The sequence below is a fragment of the Cervus elaphus genome, chromosome 12, assembly GCF_910594005.1.
Source record: "Cervus elaphus chromosome 12, mCerEla1.1, whole genome shotgun sequence".
In the NCBI taxonomy this organism is placed as follows: Eukaryota; Metazoa; Chordata; class Mammalia; order Artiodactyla; family Cervidae; genus Cervus; species Cervus elaphus.
This window is the reverse complement of record NC_057826.1, coordinates 64730790-64747907: the sequence shown is the minus strand read 5'-3', so window position 1 is coordinate 64747907 and position 17118 is coordinate 64730790. Positions and strand designations below refer to the sequence as shown.

The following is a 17118-nucleotide window of genomic DNA, read 5'->3' as shown; positions in this document are numbered from 1 at the left end:
CTTCAGCTGACTCCTCCTTCCCCTTGGCTCCTGCATCCCTCCTCACTGTGCCTCCTGTCTCTTCCATGGTCCTGGCCCTCACTGAGTTCCTCTGTAGCCTCCCGCAGCCCTACCTTCATTTCTAAGTAGTCAACATGGCAAAACCTCTAATCACTCTTCACGGGTTCTTGGGTGAAGGAAGGGAGAAGATGAGATACTTCAGCTTCTTAGTCACAGATAAAAAAAGCCGAGGTCCAGAGGGTGGGAGTCATATCAGCTCAAGGAATAGAACCCAATGAATCTAGTTTCCTCCCGTTGTGTCTGCTCTGTGCTCTGGTTTCATCAAGGCAAAAGGCCTAAAACTAGGAGCAGTCACTTGCTATCTCTGTCTCCCAGACCTCTACCATGAGCCCCTACTAGTGCCCAGGAATCCTGAGTCCTCTAGAGGAGGAGCAGCAGAGAGACAAGGGGAAGGGAGAGGAGGAGTTGATCTCAGGTAAGACTGTCACTGACCTCTGACTCTAATATTGTTCATCTGATTTTCCACAGGGACATGGCCATGGGCACCCCCCTGGCCCTGGGCACAGCCATGGAGGTGGGCACCCTCCTGGCCCTGGGCACCACCATCCCCCTGGTCCTGGGCACAGCCATGGCCCTGGGCACCCCCCTGGCCCTGGAAACCACCCTCCATGTCCCCACCCTGGATCAGGGCACTGTCCTGGAAGGGGCCACCCACCAGGCCCCCCTGGGCACCCCCCTGGTCCACATCACTGAGGAAGCAGAAGAAACAGGACTCAAGAATGTGGAGCCTGATCTAGCATGGAGCCTGAACCAGAATCTTCTGTTCCTAATAAACAGCCTCCTAGAGGCCACGTTCTACTCTTAAAAGAGCCTGTCTTCCTTCACATCCAACCTGACACTCAGGAGGCCCAGTGGTCTCTGAATTTCCTAGTTATGAAATTGATACCCAGTCAGGCATACTCAGTAGTTTGGTTCAGTGGTGTCCACAGCACATGACTGAATAAGGTCACCCCTCCTTTGTTTTCACTTCTGCCCCACTCCCCATTAAAGGGTCTCAAGGATGGTCTCATCACCTCTACCACATCATATACACTCAGACACGGTGGGCTGTGCATGCCTCCTTCTAGAAGGATCCACAGAAGCCTTCAGCAGATCCTGAACTGACTATCACCTGAAAATATATAGAACTTTCCAGACTCTTTAACTTTGCACAGTTTCCCCATCACCACCACCTCCACCTCAGCCCCGGTCAGGAATGCCTTCCTTCCAAGCCAGCTAAAGCTCTACCATCAACATGAAGCCTTCCCTAGAGCCCTTTAGGATGAGTGAGGTCCTCTCTGTCTTTGCACATTGCTCCTTTCTCTGCAGCTTATATTGACCATTGCATGGGCCCAACCACACCCTACCCAGTTGGCATCAACTAATGGGACAGCTTCTATCTCTCCAACCAAATTAAGCTACTCAGGGAAGGGCCACCACTTCTACACCTCTAGACTCCCCCACCCTCATCCCCTACTGGTCTATACCTTGCATAGAGTGGTGTTTGCACACAGTTTAGGGATACCCAGAGTCCAGACACTACTGGGTTCTGACTCTTCCCAGCCCTATTCTTCAGCCAAGGCATCTCCCAAACATATAGACAGCCTGCTTGCTGTAAAACCTGTTCTACCCATTCAAATTCCACATTTGGGGGCCTCTCTACTTCCCAATTCCTAGGCTTCTCACAGGGACCCTACCTATTCTAGTGCTACCAGAGCTCTAGGAGCATGCCTCTCCACCTCCCAACACACTGCCCCTCTCTCACATCCATTCCCTAATAGGGGAGGCAGCGAGAACTCAGAAATGAGTGGCTAATGAGTACATTTCCAGGTTGAAGTGGGGTAGTTATAAGAAAAAGAGCTGGGGATTCTCTGAGTCGCTTCTCTCTCTTCCGGGTCATACTCGCACTTGAATAACAGAATCGAGGTTCCACATCTGAGGTGCACAGACCCAGGTCCAGACCAACTTGGAGAAAGACCGAACTTGAACAGGTGCCTAGCCTCACTGGGAAGGAAGTGGTAGGGGTCTGCTGAGGGAAGCTCAGAGAAATGTGGGAGTAAAAGTAGCCCAAATTTTCAACCCTTCAGCATCCTGAGCAGTAAAGTGCCGGCATGGAGCTGCCTGCTCTTCTGGGCTTGAAGAATCAGCGTTACAAGTTATGAGGCTCTCGACACGGAGCCTGGGGTCGCGTTTCCTGTTCCCTCACGGAAGACCGATCCCCCCCAGAAACGCCGGTGTGCGAGCTACAGTCAGATGGCCAGACTCCTAACAGCAGCTGTCAGACATGTCCTGGGTAGAGGGGCCCACAACACCAGCTTGGGGAGTCTTTTAAAGACAGGGAGCCCCCAGCTCCTACAGCGCCGCGGCGGGAAGCCTCCGTCCCCGCCCCCCAGTGACGCGCCCATTGGCCAAGCTCTTCCTCGGCCCCGCCCAGCGACCGGCCCACTTGGCGTCGACGCATGCGCAGGAACCCGCCGCCGCCGCGCCGCCGCCGCCGCTTCAGCACCAGCGCCCGGACAGCGGCGCCGCCCACGGGCATGGACGGTGGTGGCGGCAGCAGCAGCAGCGATCCGGTTCCCGGCCCGGGTCCGGAAGGGGAGCAGCGGCCCGAGGGGGAGCTTTTGGCCCCAGGAGGCAGCTCCCCGGACAGGTAGGGGCGGACTGTTCCGCAGACCCAGCTCTCAGTCCTTCCCAGAACCCGCGCCCCAGATATTCCCAGTAGCCGCCATATGTCGCCCCATTCATTCCCCAGACCCTCCCAGAGCCCGTTCTGGCGCCTCCAGACTCCTGGCCCCCTGGCCACGCCCTCTCTCTGCAGAGTCGATTTTCACTCTCCCTGATACCCCCTAATATCAACCCCCTTCGCCCTCGTTGCCCCAGGGACCTGCCCCACCCACTGTTTCTACCTTACCTCTAAGACCCCGAGTTCCCCCCGCCCCTCCGGCCTCCAGAGCCCCTCCCTCTAGGCCCTGCCCCCACGTCTTCTCTGTAAGCCCCAAGCCTGCAGCAACCTCACTCCGGGTTCCAGCATGTCAATGTGCTCGAGGGTGCGTGTGTATTGTAGGTGGGCTCACCAAGGTGTATGTCCTAGGGAGAGGGCAGACACTCGGCCGCCAAACTAGGGTCTGTCTTTGTCCATCACCATCAGTCTCCAGTCTGCCGCCCTGCATGGCCAGCTGCGCACGTGTGGGCTGGAGTCCCCACGTGTGGCAGCCACCTGCACTCTTTGGATGTGATGGGTTGGCAGGCTTTGATACTCTGGTCGCGGTCAGTACCTTCCCTGAAGGAGCACCAGGCTGGCAGGACAGAAGGAACACCTTCCTGCTGAGGGCCCAGATCTTGGTGCCTCTCCTCTCCCTTCCTCCACCATATGTGTGAGGGAACAGCCCAGCCAGGTAACAATATGGCGCAATTTCTGTGCCCTGCTTGTTCTGCCGCCCCCAGGATCCCTCACCTGACATGACGCTGCCTCTCTCTCCTGCCTGGACTGAAATACGAAGCATTCTTTGGGGGAAAAAGCAGAGGTGGACACATTATCTCCAGACTGCCCCAGTTAAATGTATATTCTGTACTGCAGAGTGAAGAGGAGATCCCAAAAGCAGAGAGAAATGTTTCCTTCCCTCTATTGTCAAACCAGCCTGGATAGATTTAGCCACCTTTCAGACTGAAAGGCACAGAACTTTCTTCAATAGGATGAGAGACAGGATTAATGTGCTCCTTGGACCAGGCGACTGCCTGGCACTATGGCCCAACCAAAGAGCCAAGGATGGCCAAGGCAGAGACAGTGATAGGGAAGGGGCCAGGAGCATCCCTAGAAGGGGCTGGAGAGTCTTTTGCTGCCTCCGATATTTTGCCCAGGATCAGCCCTATCTTGATCTACTCACTTCCCCTGCACATAGGGCTCATACTTGGACACAGGAACTATTTGCTGTCTTCTAGTAACTACCTGAGACTTCTGGCCCCTCTCTGTACCTCCCCAGAGACAAATCAGGCAAAGGGACTCATTTCAGTCCAAGAAACAAAAATCATCCCTGCTGAACTAAGCAGCACTGTGGAGAGTAAATAAAACAGCGCATGCACGTGCACACACACACATTTACTAATGTACAGACAACAGGGCAATTTGAAACGGTTCATTCTTTGCGTCTTTAAAATTACTTTTTATTTTCCTAGTGGCATGAACTACTCCCTCATCTGTCCTGATCATTCTGCCTGATCACATGGATGTTCATATAGCTATATGTTTGTGGGCTTGGGGCATGGTTAATTTGCCCCTTATAGGGCTCCCAAGTGAGGGTCTGGGGCACTATTAGCCAGGCCCTGACTTCTATGGCCATGAATCAGACCTGTGTCTTCACTTTTCATTAAACCTTCCTACCTGCCCCAGTCACTTGGCCTACAGGCCAATGTGCCCAGGCAAGCAGCCCAGGAAACTGGTCATCCCAGTCAGAGCCATGGAACTGAGAGGGTGAGAAAGAAAGCCCCCAGGGGAAGCAAGGCAGATAGTTGATCCTAGGTTCCTAGAGAGGGATAAAAGGGATTGACAGGAAGGGGCTGGCCTAGGGAGATCCCAGTAGAAGCAAACCAATGGTGGAGACTGAAATCCCCCTTGAACAGGAGCCTGCTAAGCAAGGGGGTTGCTGATGAGATTTGGTAGGCTGGTTAAGGAGGACTGAGTTCAGTTCTCAGCCACAACTCCCTGGAGTGCTGGCTTCCCTTCATGAAAAAGAAACTGACACTCCAAGTGGGGACTTGACTCCTAAGACAAGCCCAAAGCTCAGTGATGCTTTAAGATCACGGGCAGCTGAAATAGGCACCCTGGCTGCCCCACCCTCCTGAATCTGGAAAGCAGGCCCTAGTCTAAAGAGGGAGACCAAGACTAAAATGGGTCACCTTGTGCTTCCCTGGTGATCCAGTGTTTAGGACTCCACCTTTCAAGGCAGGGGTATAGGTTCAACCCCTGATCGGGGAACTAAGGTTCCACACCCCACAGGGTGCAACCAAAAATGTATACAAAATAAAATGGGTCACCTTCATGCCTTCAGGGTCCAACCCAGACCAAGCACAGTGCCCAGCATATGGCAAGTGCTCAGAAAAGAATAAAAATCCTAAAGAAATAGATATCCCCACTTATACATATGAAACCCAGGTCATTTTTCCAGCTTCCCTTTGGCCCACAGGGATGGAGGTATGAGGGATTTATCTGCCAGGACACTGGTTGCTATGTCATTAACTTTATGGGGTCATCTGAGGTCTTGCTTCAGTCAAATTCCTATTTTTCTAAATGCACAGTTAGTAAAAAAAAAAAAAAAAAAAAAAGAAGAAGAAAAAGTAGTGGTTTAAATCATGAGACAAATTCTAATGCAGCTTTTGATAACAAACAGAAAAGTACTGGGAGTTCCCTGGTGGCCCAGTGGCTAAGGCTCCATGCCCCTGACGTAGGGGGACTGGATTCTATCCCTGGTCAGGGAACTAGATCCCACATGCTGCAGCTAAGACCCAGCACAACCAGAAACAAATAAATATTAAAAAAAAGAAAAGTAATTATAATTATGTATGTAGACAGATTCTTAAGGTGTGAGAAGTTCTCAAATGGAGACATATTATCTGAAGTGCCTAAAGAGTTCAAATTGTAAATATAAATATACTTCTTAATCTATATACTTCCTGCAGCACTGAATGTGAAGAGGCAGGAAAGCAAATGTCTTCCACATGCCAGGCTCCATGCCAGGCACCTCACGGATCTTACCTCAGTTAATTCCCATACTAACTTGAGAGGGGGACCTTATCCTCATACCCTCACTCAGCAGACAAGGATGCCAATGTTCCAAGAACTGTGTATCTTTCCCAAGACCCCAGAGCTAAAGGATGATGGGGCCAGGATCCCACCTCCACTGCTCCCCCATTTTAGTCTCAGCATGAGGGTTATCCCCTGCCCCTCGACTGTCTGACACCCAGCTTTCTGGCAGGAAGAGAAGGAGCTTGCTTTTTTTCAGTTCTTCTACTTGGTTTCTGGGCAGAACCCAGCCTCTGTGGGCAATGTCCACTTGCCATCACAGCCAGGACTCTGGCCCACGGCCCCTTCAGCAGTGCAGCAGGCAAGACTGGAAGCCAGGGTTGGCTCAGCAGACATCTGGCTGTCCCATGGGAGCTATGCAAATTCTAGCAGGCCAGGTGAGCCAGAAGGATGAAGGAAGGAGACTCACTGGTGGGCCCAGAACCCTCTGGGAATCACCCATGGCTCTTAGGCACTTGGCATCTGTCCTAGGTCTAGCAATCCTGCCACTGGGGTAGACTCCAACTCCCCCTGCACCCAAGGAGTGGGGCTGGGTCCATGCACAGAATACTGCCCCCATGAGTAATTTGGAAAGACAAATCTATTGCTGATTCCTCCCTGGCAAGTTCCTTGGGGGTCCTAACTCCCTCTCCCAACTGTGCACACCTTTGCACAGCAAACCTGTTCCCCAAGTCCCAGGGTTGGTAAAAAGGCAGTAATTGCTTATGCCAAACTTTCCCTGGCTTTTAAGGTGGGAACAAAAGTGCAGCAGGTGCTTAATCAGCGTGTGACAAGAGAATGAAGAGACGATTGCAGCAGACAGAGCTGGGCTCAAGGCCCGGCTCTTCAGGGCTCACTGAACCTCAGTTCTCAAATCTATAAAAGGAAAGTACTTCCCCTGTATGGTTTTTAAAGGCACAAATAAGATCATATGTGTTTGGGGGTGCAGGAACCAACAAGAGAATGAGACAATGAACCCCAAGAAGCAGGCTGGAGGTGTAGACCCTGAGTCCCCATCCTCGTCACCTCCTGCCAGAACCAGTAACAGAAAAACCCAAGCCCCATCCATCTCAGCTCACTGAACACTGCTGGGGCATGGTATGGACCACCACTGTCCCACTCCCATTTTCCCTGCCTCCTCCTCCCCCAGGTCCCAGAGCAAGGCTGTGGCCCCGGAGGCCAGTCCAGAGAGAAGCTGCTCCCTCCACAGCTGCCCCGTTGAGGACCCTTCCAGTTCTTCTGGACCACCACCAGCAACTTCCACCCTCCAGCCTGTGGGCCCATCCAGCCCCTTGGCCCCTGCTCACTTTACCTATCCCCGAGCACCGCAGGAGTACCGGGGGGGAAGCTCTCTGCCAGGGCTCGGGGACCGGGCAGGGCTGTGCTCCCATGGCTCCAGCCTCAGCCCTTCCCCAGCCCCCTCACAGCGTGATGGGGCCTGGAAGCCAGCATCTGTGCAGCACCATGTGGTCAGCGTCAGGTAAGGAGGAGTCCAGCAGTTGGCCAGCTGCCCTGGAAGGTAGGGCAGGGCTTCAAAGTGGGGCCAATTCCCCGGGGTCTAGACTCCTTCACTGGGAGGCAGCCCAGGTGTCTCCTGCCTCTGATGGAGGAGGCAGCCTGGAGGGAAGAGGAAGGAAGGGTTGGAACTCGGGAGTGGGGAGGCCTGCAAGGGTCGATGCCAACTTCCTCTACCCTCCACCCCTACTCCAACCTCCCACCTTACAAGAGGACTCCAGCAAGCAAGTGTCTTTTCTTCTCTCCCATAGGCAGGAACGGGCCTTCCGGATGCCAAAGAGGTAGGCCTGGGCCTTCTCTGGACCCATGGGGTGACCAGGCCCAGTTTAGCTCCACCATCCCTTCTTGGTGGCTTCTAAGCTCACCCATTCCCTGCTACCATGCCCAACACCAACTCATGTGGGATCTCTTCCTCTTTCCCAGCTATTCCCAGCTGATTGCGGAGTGCCCAGTGGCCGTGCTGCTGCTGTGTCTGGCTTTCATCCTCCTCTGCACCCTGGCTGGACTGCTGGGGGGCCAGCTACCTGATTTCTCCAAGCCCTTACTGGTGAGGCGCCACAGGGAGGGACGGGGCCCCCATGCCTGGCCACCTCAGCTCGGTCTGGGGCAGAACTTTGGAGTGGCCCTGCTGGCAGTGGACTCTCCAGTGAGAGCTCAGAAAGGGTACAGAGGTGATCCTCATGTCCAACCATACAGGCAGGCAGGCCAGGCCTCCCTGCTCCAGGGACCCAAAGGAGCAGAACTGAGAAGGAAGAACTCCCCCTCTTTCTGGTCTGATCTTCTCTTCCCTCCTCCCTACAGGGCTTTGAGCCTCGGGACACGGACATTGGGCGCAAGCTAGTGGTCTGGAGAGCACTGCAGGCCCTCACAGGCCCCAAGAAGCTGCTTTCCCTTTCCCCAGACCTTGAGCTGAACAGGTAATGGCTTCCCATCTTTCCATTTTTGGGGGAAACCGGAGATAGAACAAGGTCTCCAGAGAGGAGCCAAAGACAGGTCAGGGGACTTCCCTGGCTATCCAGCAGTTGGGACTCTGCATTTCCACTGCAGGGGACACAGGTTTGATCCCTGGTTGGGGAACTAAGATTCCACGTGCCATGTAGTGCAGTCAAAAAAGAGTTTAAAAAACAACAAAAAAAGGCAGGTCAGAGGGCCTTGCTGGAACCCCCTGGGCAATGGTATCTGGCCTCTTCTGAGCCCCTCACCTCTGGACAGTGCCTGATACAGATTTTTTCTCTACCTTAGCTCAAACCCCCACACCACTCTGAGCCCCGCCACACCCTGGAGCAGTGCCCAAGAGGAGTTGGTCCGGCCTCGAAGGATGGTGGAGTCCTTGGAGGACAGAGGGCAGGAGAGCTTCTTCTGTGGCCCCCCTGGTAAGCTGCAGCCTGGCCAGTTCCTGGCTTTAATGGTGGTTCTCCCTCTCCCCACCTATTAGAACTGAAGGGCCCAGGAGAACAAATCTGGGCAGACAGAAGGGGAAGGAGACTGGCCAGTCACATTCAAGGCAAGGAAATAGGGTTACAGCTGGGAGGATGAGGCAGGTCTCAGTTGCTCCAGCCAGGAAGGGTCAAGCTGGATGGGGGTGTGGCACAGGGGAGGGATGCAGGCCCAGCATCAGGCAGCCAGGCACAGGTTTGAGGATCCTGAGAATCTGAGCCTCATATGGCCTGGAGTAAGCATCTTCCCTTTGGTGGGCCCAGGATCTGGGGCCAAAGCACTAACCTCTGGGCCGTGTGTTGCAGAGAAGAGCTATGCACAGCTGGTGTTCATGTCCACCTCAGCGGGCAGCCTCTGGAATCTGCACGCCATTCATTCTATGTGTCGCATGGAACATGACCAGGTGAGCCGGCTGAGGGGGTGCCGGGGCTTGGTGGGGGTGGGGAGAGCCAGGGACACCAGGGACCTGATCATAAGGAAATACAGTTGAACCAAGTTTGCCAGGCTGGGCTAGGAAAGAGCATTCCCTGCTTAGAAAATTATTGCAACCCTGCTAAGAGGCTCCAGGTTGTGGGGGAAGAGGAAAGTGAAGAGTCAGCTGCTTCCAGAAGTGCCAAGACATAGCTGCTGGAAGACAGACCCTCAGAGCCTGGGGATTTTCAAAAGGTCCTGAGGCTCCTCCTTGAAGCAGTCAAGATGTAGCTGCTGGAACAGGGGCCTGACCAGTCAGGTCAAGATACCTCTCTGCCTCTGCCCTGCTGCCTCAAAGGAAGTGAGAGAGCCTGGGACAGTGCTTGGAAACCTGGGCCCCAGCAGTTCCCCTGAGCTCTCTCCTGCTGTGTGTGCCCTACAGATCCGCTCCCATCCCAGCTTTGGGGCTCTGTGCCAGCGTACGGCAGCCAACGAGTGCTGCCCAAGTTGGTCCCTGGGCAACTACGTGGCTGTGCTCTCCAATCGCTCCTCCTGCCTAGACATTACTCAAGCTGACACAACCCGCACGCTGGCCCTGCTGCGGGCCTGTGCCCTCTACTATCACCGTGGTGCCCTGGTGCCCTCCTGTCTGGGACCCGGAAAGGACAAGCCCCCACGCTGTACCCAGGTTCCCACCAAGTGCTCCCAGAGCAGTGCTGTCTACCAACTCCTGCACTTCCTGCTGGACAGGGACTTTCTGAGTCCCCAAACTGCTGACTACCAGGTGCCCTCCCTCAAGTACAGCCTGCTCTTCCTGCCCACCCTGAAGGGTGCCTCCATGATGGGCATCTACCTGGACCGCCTCGCTATGCCCTGGGGGCTCTCCGACAACTACACATCCGTCACCGGCATGGATCTGGGCCTCAAGCAGGAACTGCTGAGACACTACCTGGCCCAGGACACGGTGTACCCCTTGCTGGCCCTGGCTGCCATTTTCCTCAGCATCGCTCTCTACCTGCGCTCGCTCTTCCTCACGCTCATGGTGCTGCTGGGGGTGCTGGGCTCCCTGCTGGTTGCCTTTTTTCTCTACCGAGTGGCCTTCCGGATGGCCTACTTCCCCTTCGTCAATCTGGCAGCCCTCGTCCTGCTGAGCAGCGTCTGTGCGAACCACACCCTCATCTTCTTCGACCTCTGGCGCCTCAGCAAGAGCCAGCTGCCGTCCGGGGGGCTGGCGCAGCGCGTGGGCCGCACCATGCACCACTTCGGCTACCTGCTGCTGGTCTCGGGCCTCACCACGGGCGCGGCCTTCTACGCCAGCTACCTGAGCCGCCTCCCGGCCGTGCGCTGTTTCGCGCTCTATATGGGAACGGCTGTGCTGGCGCACCTGGCGCTCACGCTGGCCTGGCTGCCTTCCTCCGCGGTGCTCCACGAGCGTTACCTGGCGCGCGGCTGTGCGTCCCAGGCGCGTGGCCCGTGGGCCGGCAGCGCGCCCCGGCGACTGGCACTGGCCCTCCACCGACGGCTCCGCGGCCTCCGGAGGGCGGCCTCCAGCACCTCGCGCCTGCTCTTCCAGCGCCTCCTGCCCTGCGGCGTCATCAAGTTCCGTTACATCTGGATCTGCTGGTTCGCCGCGCTGGCGGCTGGGGGCGCCTACATCGCCGGTGTCAGCCCCCGCCTGCGGCTGCCCACGCTGCCGCCGCCCCGCGGCCAGGTCTTCCGGCCCAGCCACCCCTTCGAGCGCTTCGACGCCGAGTACCGTCAGCAGTTTCTGTTTGAGCGGCTGCCTCAGGGCGAGGGCGGCCACATGCCCGTGGTCTTGGTGTGGGGCATCCTGCCCGTGGACACGGGCGACCCCCTGGACCCTCGCAGCAACAGCTCGCTGGTGAGCGACCCTGCCTTCTCAGCCAGCGGTCCTGAGGCCCAGCGCTGGCTGCTGGCCCTCTGCCGCGGAGCTCGGAATCAAAGCTTCTTCGGGGCCCAGCCGGAGGGCTGGCCCACATTGTGCTTCGTGGAGGCTCTCCAGCGCTGGATGGAGAGCCCCGGCTGTGCCCGCCTGGGGCCGGGCCTCTGCTGTGGCCACTCGGGCTTCCCCTGGGCCCCGCAGCTTTTCCTGCACTGCCTCAAGATGATGGCTCTGGAGCAAGGCCCCGAGAGCCCCCGGGACCTGGGAGCCCGCTTCAATACCCAGGGCGGCTTGGCTGCCCTGGTCCTGCAGTTCCAGACCAACTTCCCCTACAGTCCAGACTACAGCCAGGCTCACCACTTCTACACTGAGGTCAACCACTGGCTGGCCGCAGAGCTGGGCAGGGCACCCCCTGGCCTGCGCCGGGGTTGGTTCACCAGCCGTCTGGAGCTGTACAGCCTGCAGCACAGCCTGAGCACCGAGCCTGCAGTGGTGCTGGGCCTGGCGCTGGCGCTGGCCTTTGCCACACTGCTGCTGGGCACCTGGAATGTTCCCCTTAGCCTGTTCTCAGTGGCGGCAGTGGCAGGCACTGTGCTGCTCACCGTGGGGCTCCTGGTTCTGCTCGAGTGGCAGCTCAACACTGCCGAGGCCCTCTTTCTCTCTGCCTCGGTGGGCCTGTCCGTGGACTTCACTGTCAACTACTGCATCTCCTATCACCTGTGCCCGCACCCTGACCGCCTGAGTCGCGTGGCCTTCTCGCTGCGCCAGAGCAGCTGCGCCACGGCGGTGGGGGCCGCGGCCCTGTTTGCAGCCGGCGTCCTCATGCTCCCGGCCACGGTGCTGCTCTATCGCAAGCTGGGCATCGTCCTCATGATGGTGAAGTGCGTCAGCTGCGGCTTCGCCAGCTTCTTCTTCCAATCTCTCTGCTGCTTCTTCGGACCAGAGAAGAACTGTGGGCAGATCCTCTGGCCTTGTGCACACCTGCCGTGGGATGCCGGCACTGGGGAGCCTGGTGGGGAGAAGGCAGGTCGCCCACGACCAGGGCCGGTGGGAGGGGTGCCCGGGTCCTGCTCAGAGCAGTACGAGCTACAGCCCCTGGCACGACGCCGGAGTCCCAGCTTTGACACCAGTACAGCCACCAGCAAGCTGTCTCACCGGCCCTCCGTGCTCTCTGAAGATCTACAGCTGCACGATGGCCCCTACTGCTCCCGGCCCCCGCCAGGCCCTGCATCCCCAAGGGAGCTGTTCCTGGACCACCAGGCAGTTTTCAGCCAGTGCCCGGCCCTGCAGACTTCCTCTCCCTACAAGCAAGCTGGACCCAGCCCCAAAACCCAGGCCAGGCAGGGCTCCCCAGGGAAGAAGGCTGAGCTGGTGCAGGCCTCATTAGAAGCCCCAGCCCACCCTCCCAGGCCCAAGCCCCAGGTCGTGGAGCCCCCTGATTGCCTCTGCTCTTCAGCCAGCACCCTGGAGGGGCTCAGCGTCTCTGATGAAACCTGCTTAAGCACCTCTGAGCCCAGTGCCCGCGTTCCAGATTCTGTGGGTGCCTCCCCAGAGGACCTGGATGAGACCGAGCAGACAGTACCTGAACGGGGCCAGCTCAATGAGAAGCGGGACACGCTATGGCTGGCGCTCAAGGAGACTGTTTACGACCCATCTCTGCCTGCCTCACACCAGAGCAGCTCGTCCTGGAAGGGCCGTGGGGGGCCGGGGGATGGCAGCCCTGTGGTGCTGCCCAACAGCCAGCCAGATCTGCCAGATGTTTGGGTCCGCAGGCCCAGCACCCACACTTCAGGCTATAGTAGCTGAGGGAGGCCCAGGGAGGCCCACCCAGGGCACAGAGCCTGTTGGGGATGTAATGGCCGGAGCAGCACCAGGCTAGAGCCTGATAGTGTTTCCCCACATCAGCGTGGGGAGGTCTCGCCCTCCAGCTGTGGATTTTAAACCCTGCCAAATGTTCTGGCCCTGGTCTGGGCTGCTGCTTACTCCTCACACCTGGAGGATTCGGAATGGGGAGTGGTCTTTGGAGTGAAATGCCAAGCTCTCCTTTTGACCTGCGAAGGGCTCATCTGCTCCCACAGTGCCAGCCAGGACCCACCCTCTGGAAGGGTGAAGGTCATGTGGGCAGCTCCATGTATCAGGGGAAGCTGGCTTGGCCCCCATGCCAAGGGGCATGAAGTTCAGTGGGACTAAGGGACCCAGTCCTTGGGATCCTATGGGCCCCTTCATCAACCAAGAGCCCTGGGAAACCTCTGCAGCCTCCTGGGCCTCTCACCTTTCAGAGGCTTTTTTATCAGGACACTTCCTTTTCTTTGGGGGGGGGGGGCCTCCTGGAGTCATAATTGGTCTGGGGTCTCTGTCCTGAATGGCCTGCCCACCTCACATTACCCAGTCTGTTAAGAAATTTGTCCCAGTCAAGTAGAGATGGCTTCTGGGAGAAAAGTAGGTGGTGGAGAGATGGTGAGTCCCAGAGCATCCCTGAATTGCTAATGGTCCCTCATGGGAAGCTGCTCTGGCATGGAAGCGTCCTCTCCCCTGTTAACACTAGTAAGAATCGTTTATATCCTGCCTATTTTGGTTTGCGGAACACTTCCATACCCATTGTGTCCTGGGAATCTCATCACTTCTGTGTGAGGTAGCCTGTAGTTGGTTAGGTCCTTTTGCCCCCAGGTTACAGATAAAGACATTGAAGCTAAGGTTACTGTTTTCACAAAGTCCCATAGTGAGTGGGTGGCAGAACAGTTTTCCTAACTGACTCCACCAAAGCTCCCACTCTCCTCCTGTTTACCTGCCCCAGGGACGTTGACCTACAGCTATCTTGATCTTTGCTCTGGGCACCTTTAAACAACCTGTCTTCACAGGTGCCTCTGAGTACCGCTTTAGGCCTCTGTCTCCAGAAGAAGCTACACTCTGAGCAAGCCTGGAATTCCTCCCCACAGCCACTGGACTTCCTTCCAGCTCCAGCTGAGATGCCTACCATCCATGAGGCACCTAAGCTGATCTGGTTCCCAAGTTCAGGGTCAGGAGAAGGCCTTGTCCGTGGCCTCAGTGTGCAGAGAGCCCCTGCCAGGAGAGGCACTGAGGGCCATCGAGGCTGAGCAGAGTCCAGTTAAGGCAGTCCAGGCCTGCCCTCTTTGGGGGTATGGCAGTCTGAAGCTGTTTTGCAGGTCAGGGTTCTGGTTCCCAAAGGACAAGTTTCTCTAGGGGCACTCAGCAGACAAAAGGCTGACTCCCCTTCCCCAAAGCAAAGGGTCTCTCTGGAAGGTTTTATCTCACATGAGAGCTCATGACACATGGAGCATCAACAAATTTACTGAGCACCACTCCACCTATGGCACTATAAGAAGACAGAGGCATGGAGGGAAAATCAGACATCTGCCCTCAAGGAACTCATCCTCTAGCTGGGGAAACAGCCCTCCCCACCACCCCGTACATGCAGGCATCAGTGGGTCACTAATGGCACCATATAGCACGTGCTGAGGGCCATATGCCTGTCACCATGAGCATTGCTGGAGCTCAAGCACCCAAGCCTGGTAACCAGGACAGAATCCTGAGCTGGGCTTCAGTATCTCAGCCTGGAAGTGACCTTAACAATAATTTGTTTCAGCAGTTCTCAAGCTTTGGAGCCTCAGGACCCTTCGTTGCAAAGAATCCTTGTGTGGAAACACCGCATATAAAGCTGAGAAAAAGCAACTACACTGGTGGGTGCTGGGGATGGGGAAGTCCAAAACCAGATCAGCCTCCTTTTCTACTGTGCCTCTCAGGGGACCCTGGGGAACCCTGAAAGCTCTTGGTGGCTCTGAAGAATGTGGCTTGAAAACCACTGATCCAGGTCATTTTACAGATGAGCATCACAGAGGGGAAGGATTTTTCTGGAGCCAAAGAGACAACTGGCGGCAAATTAGAGGGTTTGGGCTTTATATGGGATATGGCCATATCAATGAGATATGGGAGTTGTGGAAGTGACAGAAGACCATGGGCAGGAATGACAGGTTACATCGGCTTCTTTGCAAGATAAAGATACCCATCTGACTCCTGGTGTCAGGAAGAAAAGACAGTGACTAGGACTAACATGGACCATCTCCCTGGAGTTCTGAGGGACCTCTCTCTCTTCATGTCAGAGAGGAATTCAGCCTCTCTGGCCTAGGACTGCTCATCAGCCTCTGAGTCCTGGCTTCCCTGCACTATAGACCGTCTCCTGTTATCACACAGCCATGTCGGGAGAGCTCTGGTCATCTGGGATCATCACCCAGAGGGAGGACAAGGTGAGCCCTTCCTCCTGAACACGAGCAGAAGTGTGGCCTTGACTCCGTCATTGTAGTTGCCTCTCGGTGACTCACTGCAGCTCTTCTGCCCTGTGATGTGGGAGGACTGCAGGGCCCTGGACTGAAAGAACCTGCTCCCCCACACCCTCTTTTGTGTCTTATAGGGGGAAACATTGGTGTCTGGGGCTGAAGCTTGGCCTGAACACAACCACTGACATGTTTGAGAGAGTATGAAGGGATGGATGGGGTGGGCATCAGGGATCTGAGCACAACGAAGAGCCCTCCTCGGGGACTTCTGGGTGCCCTTCTCACAGGCCAGGGCCGCATAACCCTTCAGGAAGGCAGATGAGCTGGAGCAGCCAAAGTATCGACTGGATTTGTTCTTTACACCAGCGGGCCCAAATGACTGGAAGAACTCAGTGTAATCCCAGTCAGTGACTCGAACTTGGAGTGGCTCGAACCAACAGCAAACATCACAGCAGTGGGTAATCCCACCTGCATCTCTAGCTCCAACTTTGGTGTTTGTTTGTTTGTTTTTTGTTTTTTTGGCAGGGCCTTAGTTCCCCGACAAGGGATCAAAGCCGTGTTCCCTGTAGGGGAAGTGCAGAGTCTTAACCACTGGACTCCCAGGAAAGTCCCCCTTGCCCCAGCTTTGGAAATCAAGGTTTGAAGTATTTTCAGCAGATTTACTATCATCATTATGGTGGTTACAAAGAGTGTATGGCCCTGGACACACATGGAGAGAAGCTTAGAAGCATGCTGTGAGGCTCTGGAAAATTCAAGAAATGGCTTCTTAACACTGAGACACTGCATTAACACTAATTTGGGACCTAGAGTCATTTCTCCTATTTGTGCCACAGATCCTTGAACTCATACCCAGAGCATGAGAATGTGTTATTGTATGTTTTAAAAATGTAACTTGGTATAGTTTGTTACTATGGGAAAACCCATCCTTCCATGGCTGTGGCACTTTGGTGACAATGTCAGAGACTGAGTTGACTGGTAGAATCTTAGATTTTACAGGCACGGGGCTACCCTATACCATGATATTTAAGCAGTATCTCAGCTTGAGCCTGATTCTGAAAGAGACATCTCAGGAGAGATTTATAAGCCAAATGCCCTCAGCCCGCTCCAACTCATCCCTCTCCTTCCAGTCCATGACAAGGCAGGTGAGGGGATCAGGAGAGAAGATACATTGGAGAGTTCCTGATCTTTTCTTTCCTGGTGGCCTTATCTTGGCCTTTGATAATACATGTGGGCAATTATGAGCTCTCTGGCAGCCATGACATGCATCAAGATCTGCTTGGGAATGGGAAAAAACAGACATTCCTTACCCTTTCTACCCTCACCCTTGTTCACAGGGGTGACAGTAGCTCAAGGTGGTGTAGAGGTATTTATGCTTAGGAGAAGAAGTTGTCACTCAGTTCACTGGGAAGGTGAGAAACAAAAGAAAGCCACCGCGTGCTATGTAAATGGTGGGCTGTCGCAAGCCACCTTGTTCTGAAGAGCCCTGGAAGGACCTTGATAAACTTATCATGATCATCAGGCCTCTGTGTGGTTATTCATGTTATACCTCAACATAAAGGGAAGATCAACAGTTTACCAAATTCACAAACAACAAATAAGAGCTTCAAGATCACTAAAGAGAATCCCTCAGCTGGGCAGAATGATGTGGATTTGGATTCATGACCACAGCCTCGCCTGCAACCTCAGCTCTGCCTAGCCTGCTTCCATTCTAGTTACTAGTTTCAGCTCTTTGCAGCAGTCATTTCATA

At 55.5% G+C, this 17118-nt stretch overlaps 1 protein-coding gene across 3 annotated transcripts; it reads left to right on the top strand.

Annotated features, from left to right (window-relative positions):
- The first annotated feature begins 2523 nt into the window (after positions 1–2523).
- On the top strand, positions 2524–16885 carry DISP2 (dispatched RND transporter family member 2). Of its 3 annotated transcripts, XM_043921032.1 has the most exons (8): positions 2524–2689; positions 6966–7295; positions 7582–7611; positions 7754–7877; positions 8132–8247; positions 8573–8703; positions 9073–9170; positions 9621–16885. In XM_043921032.1, the coding sequence occupies exons 1-8, from the start codon at positions 2577–2579 to the stop codon at positions 12885–12887; spliced, it is 4209 nt and encodes a 1402-aa protein (XP_043776967.1). In that variant the 5' UTR covers positions 2524–2576; the 3' UTR covers positions 12888–16885. The 3 variants fall into 3 exon arrangements, with proteins under 3 accessions (XP_043776967.1, XP_043776970.1, XP_043776969.1); XM_043921034.1 differs by lacking the exon at positions 2524–2689 and having other exon boundaries at positions 7243–7334; XM_043921035.1 differs by lacking the exons at positions 2524–2689; positions 7754–7877 and having other exon boundaries at positions 7197–7295.
- The last annotated feature ends 233 nt before the right edge of the window (positions 16886–17118 follow it).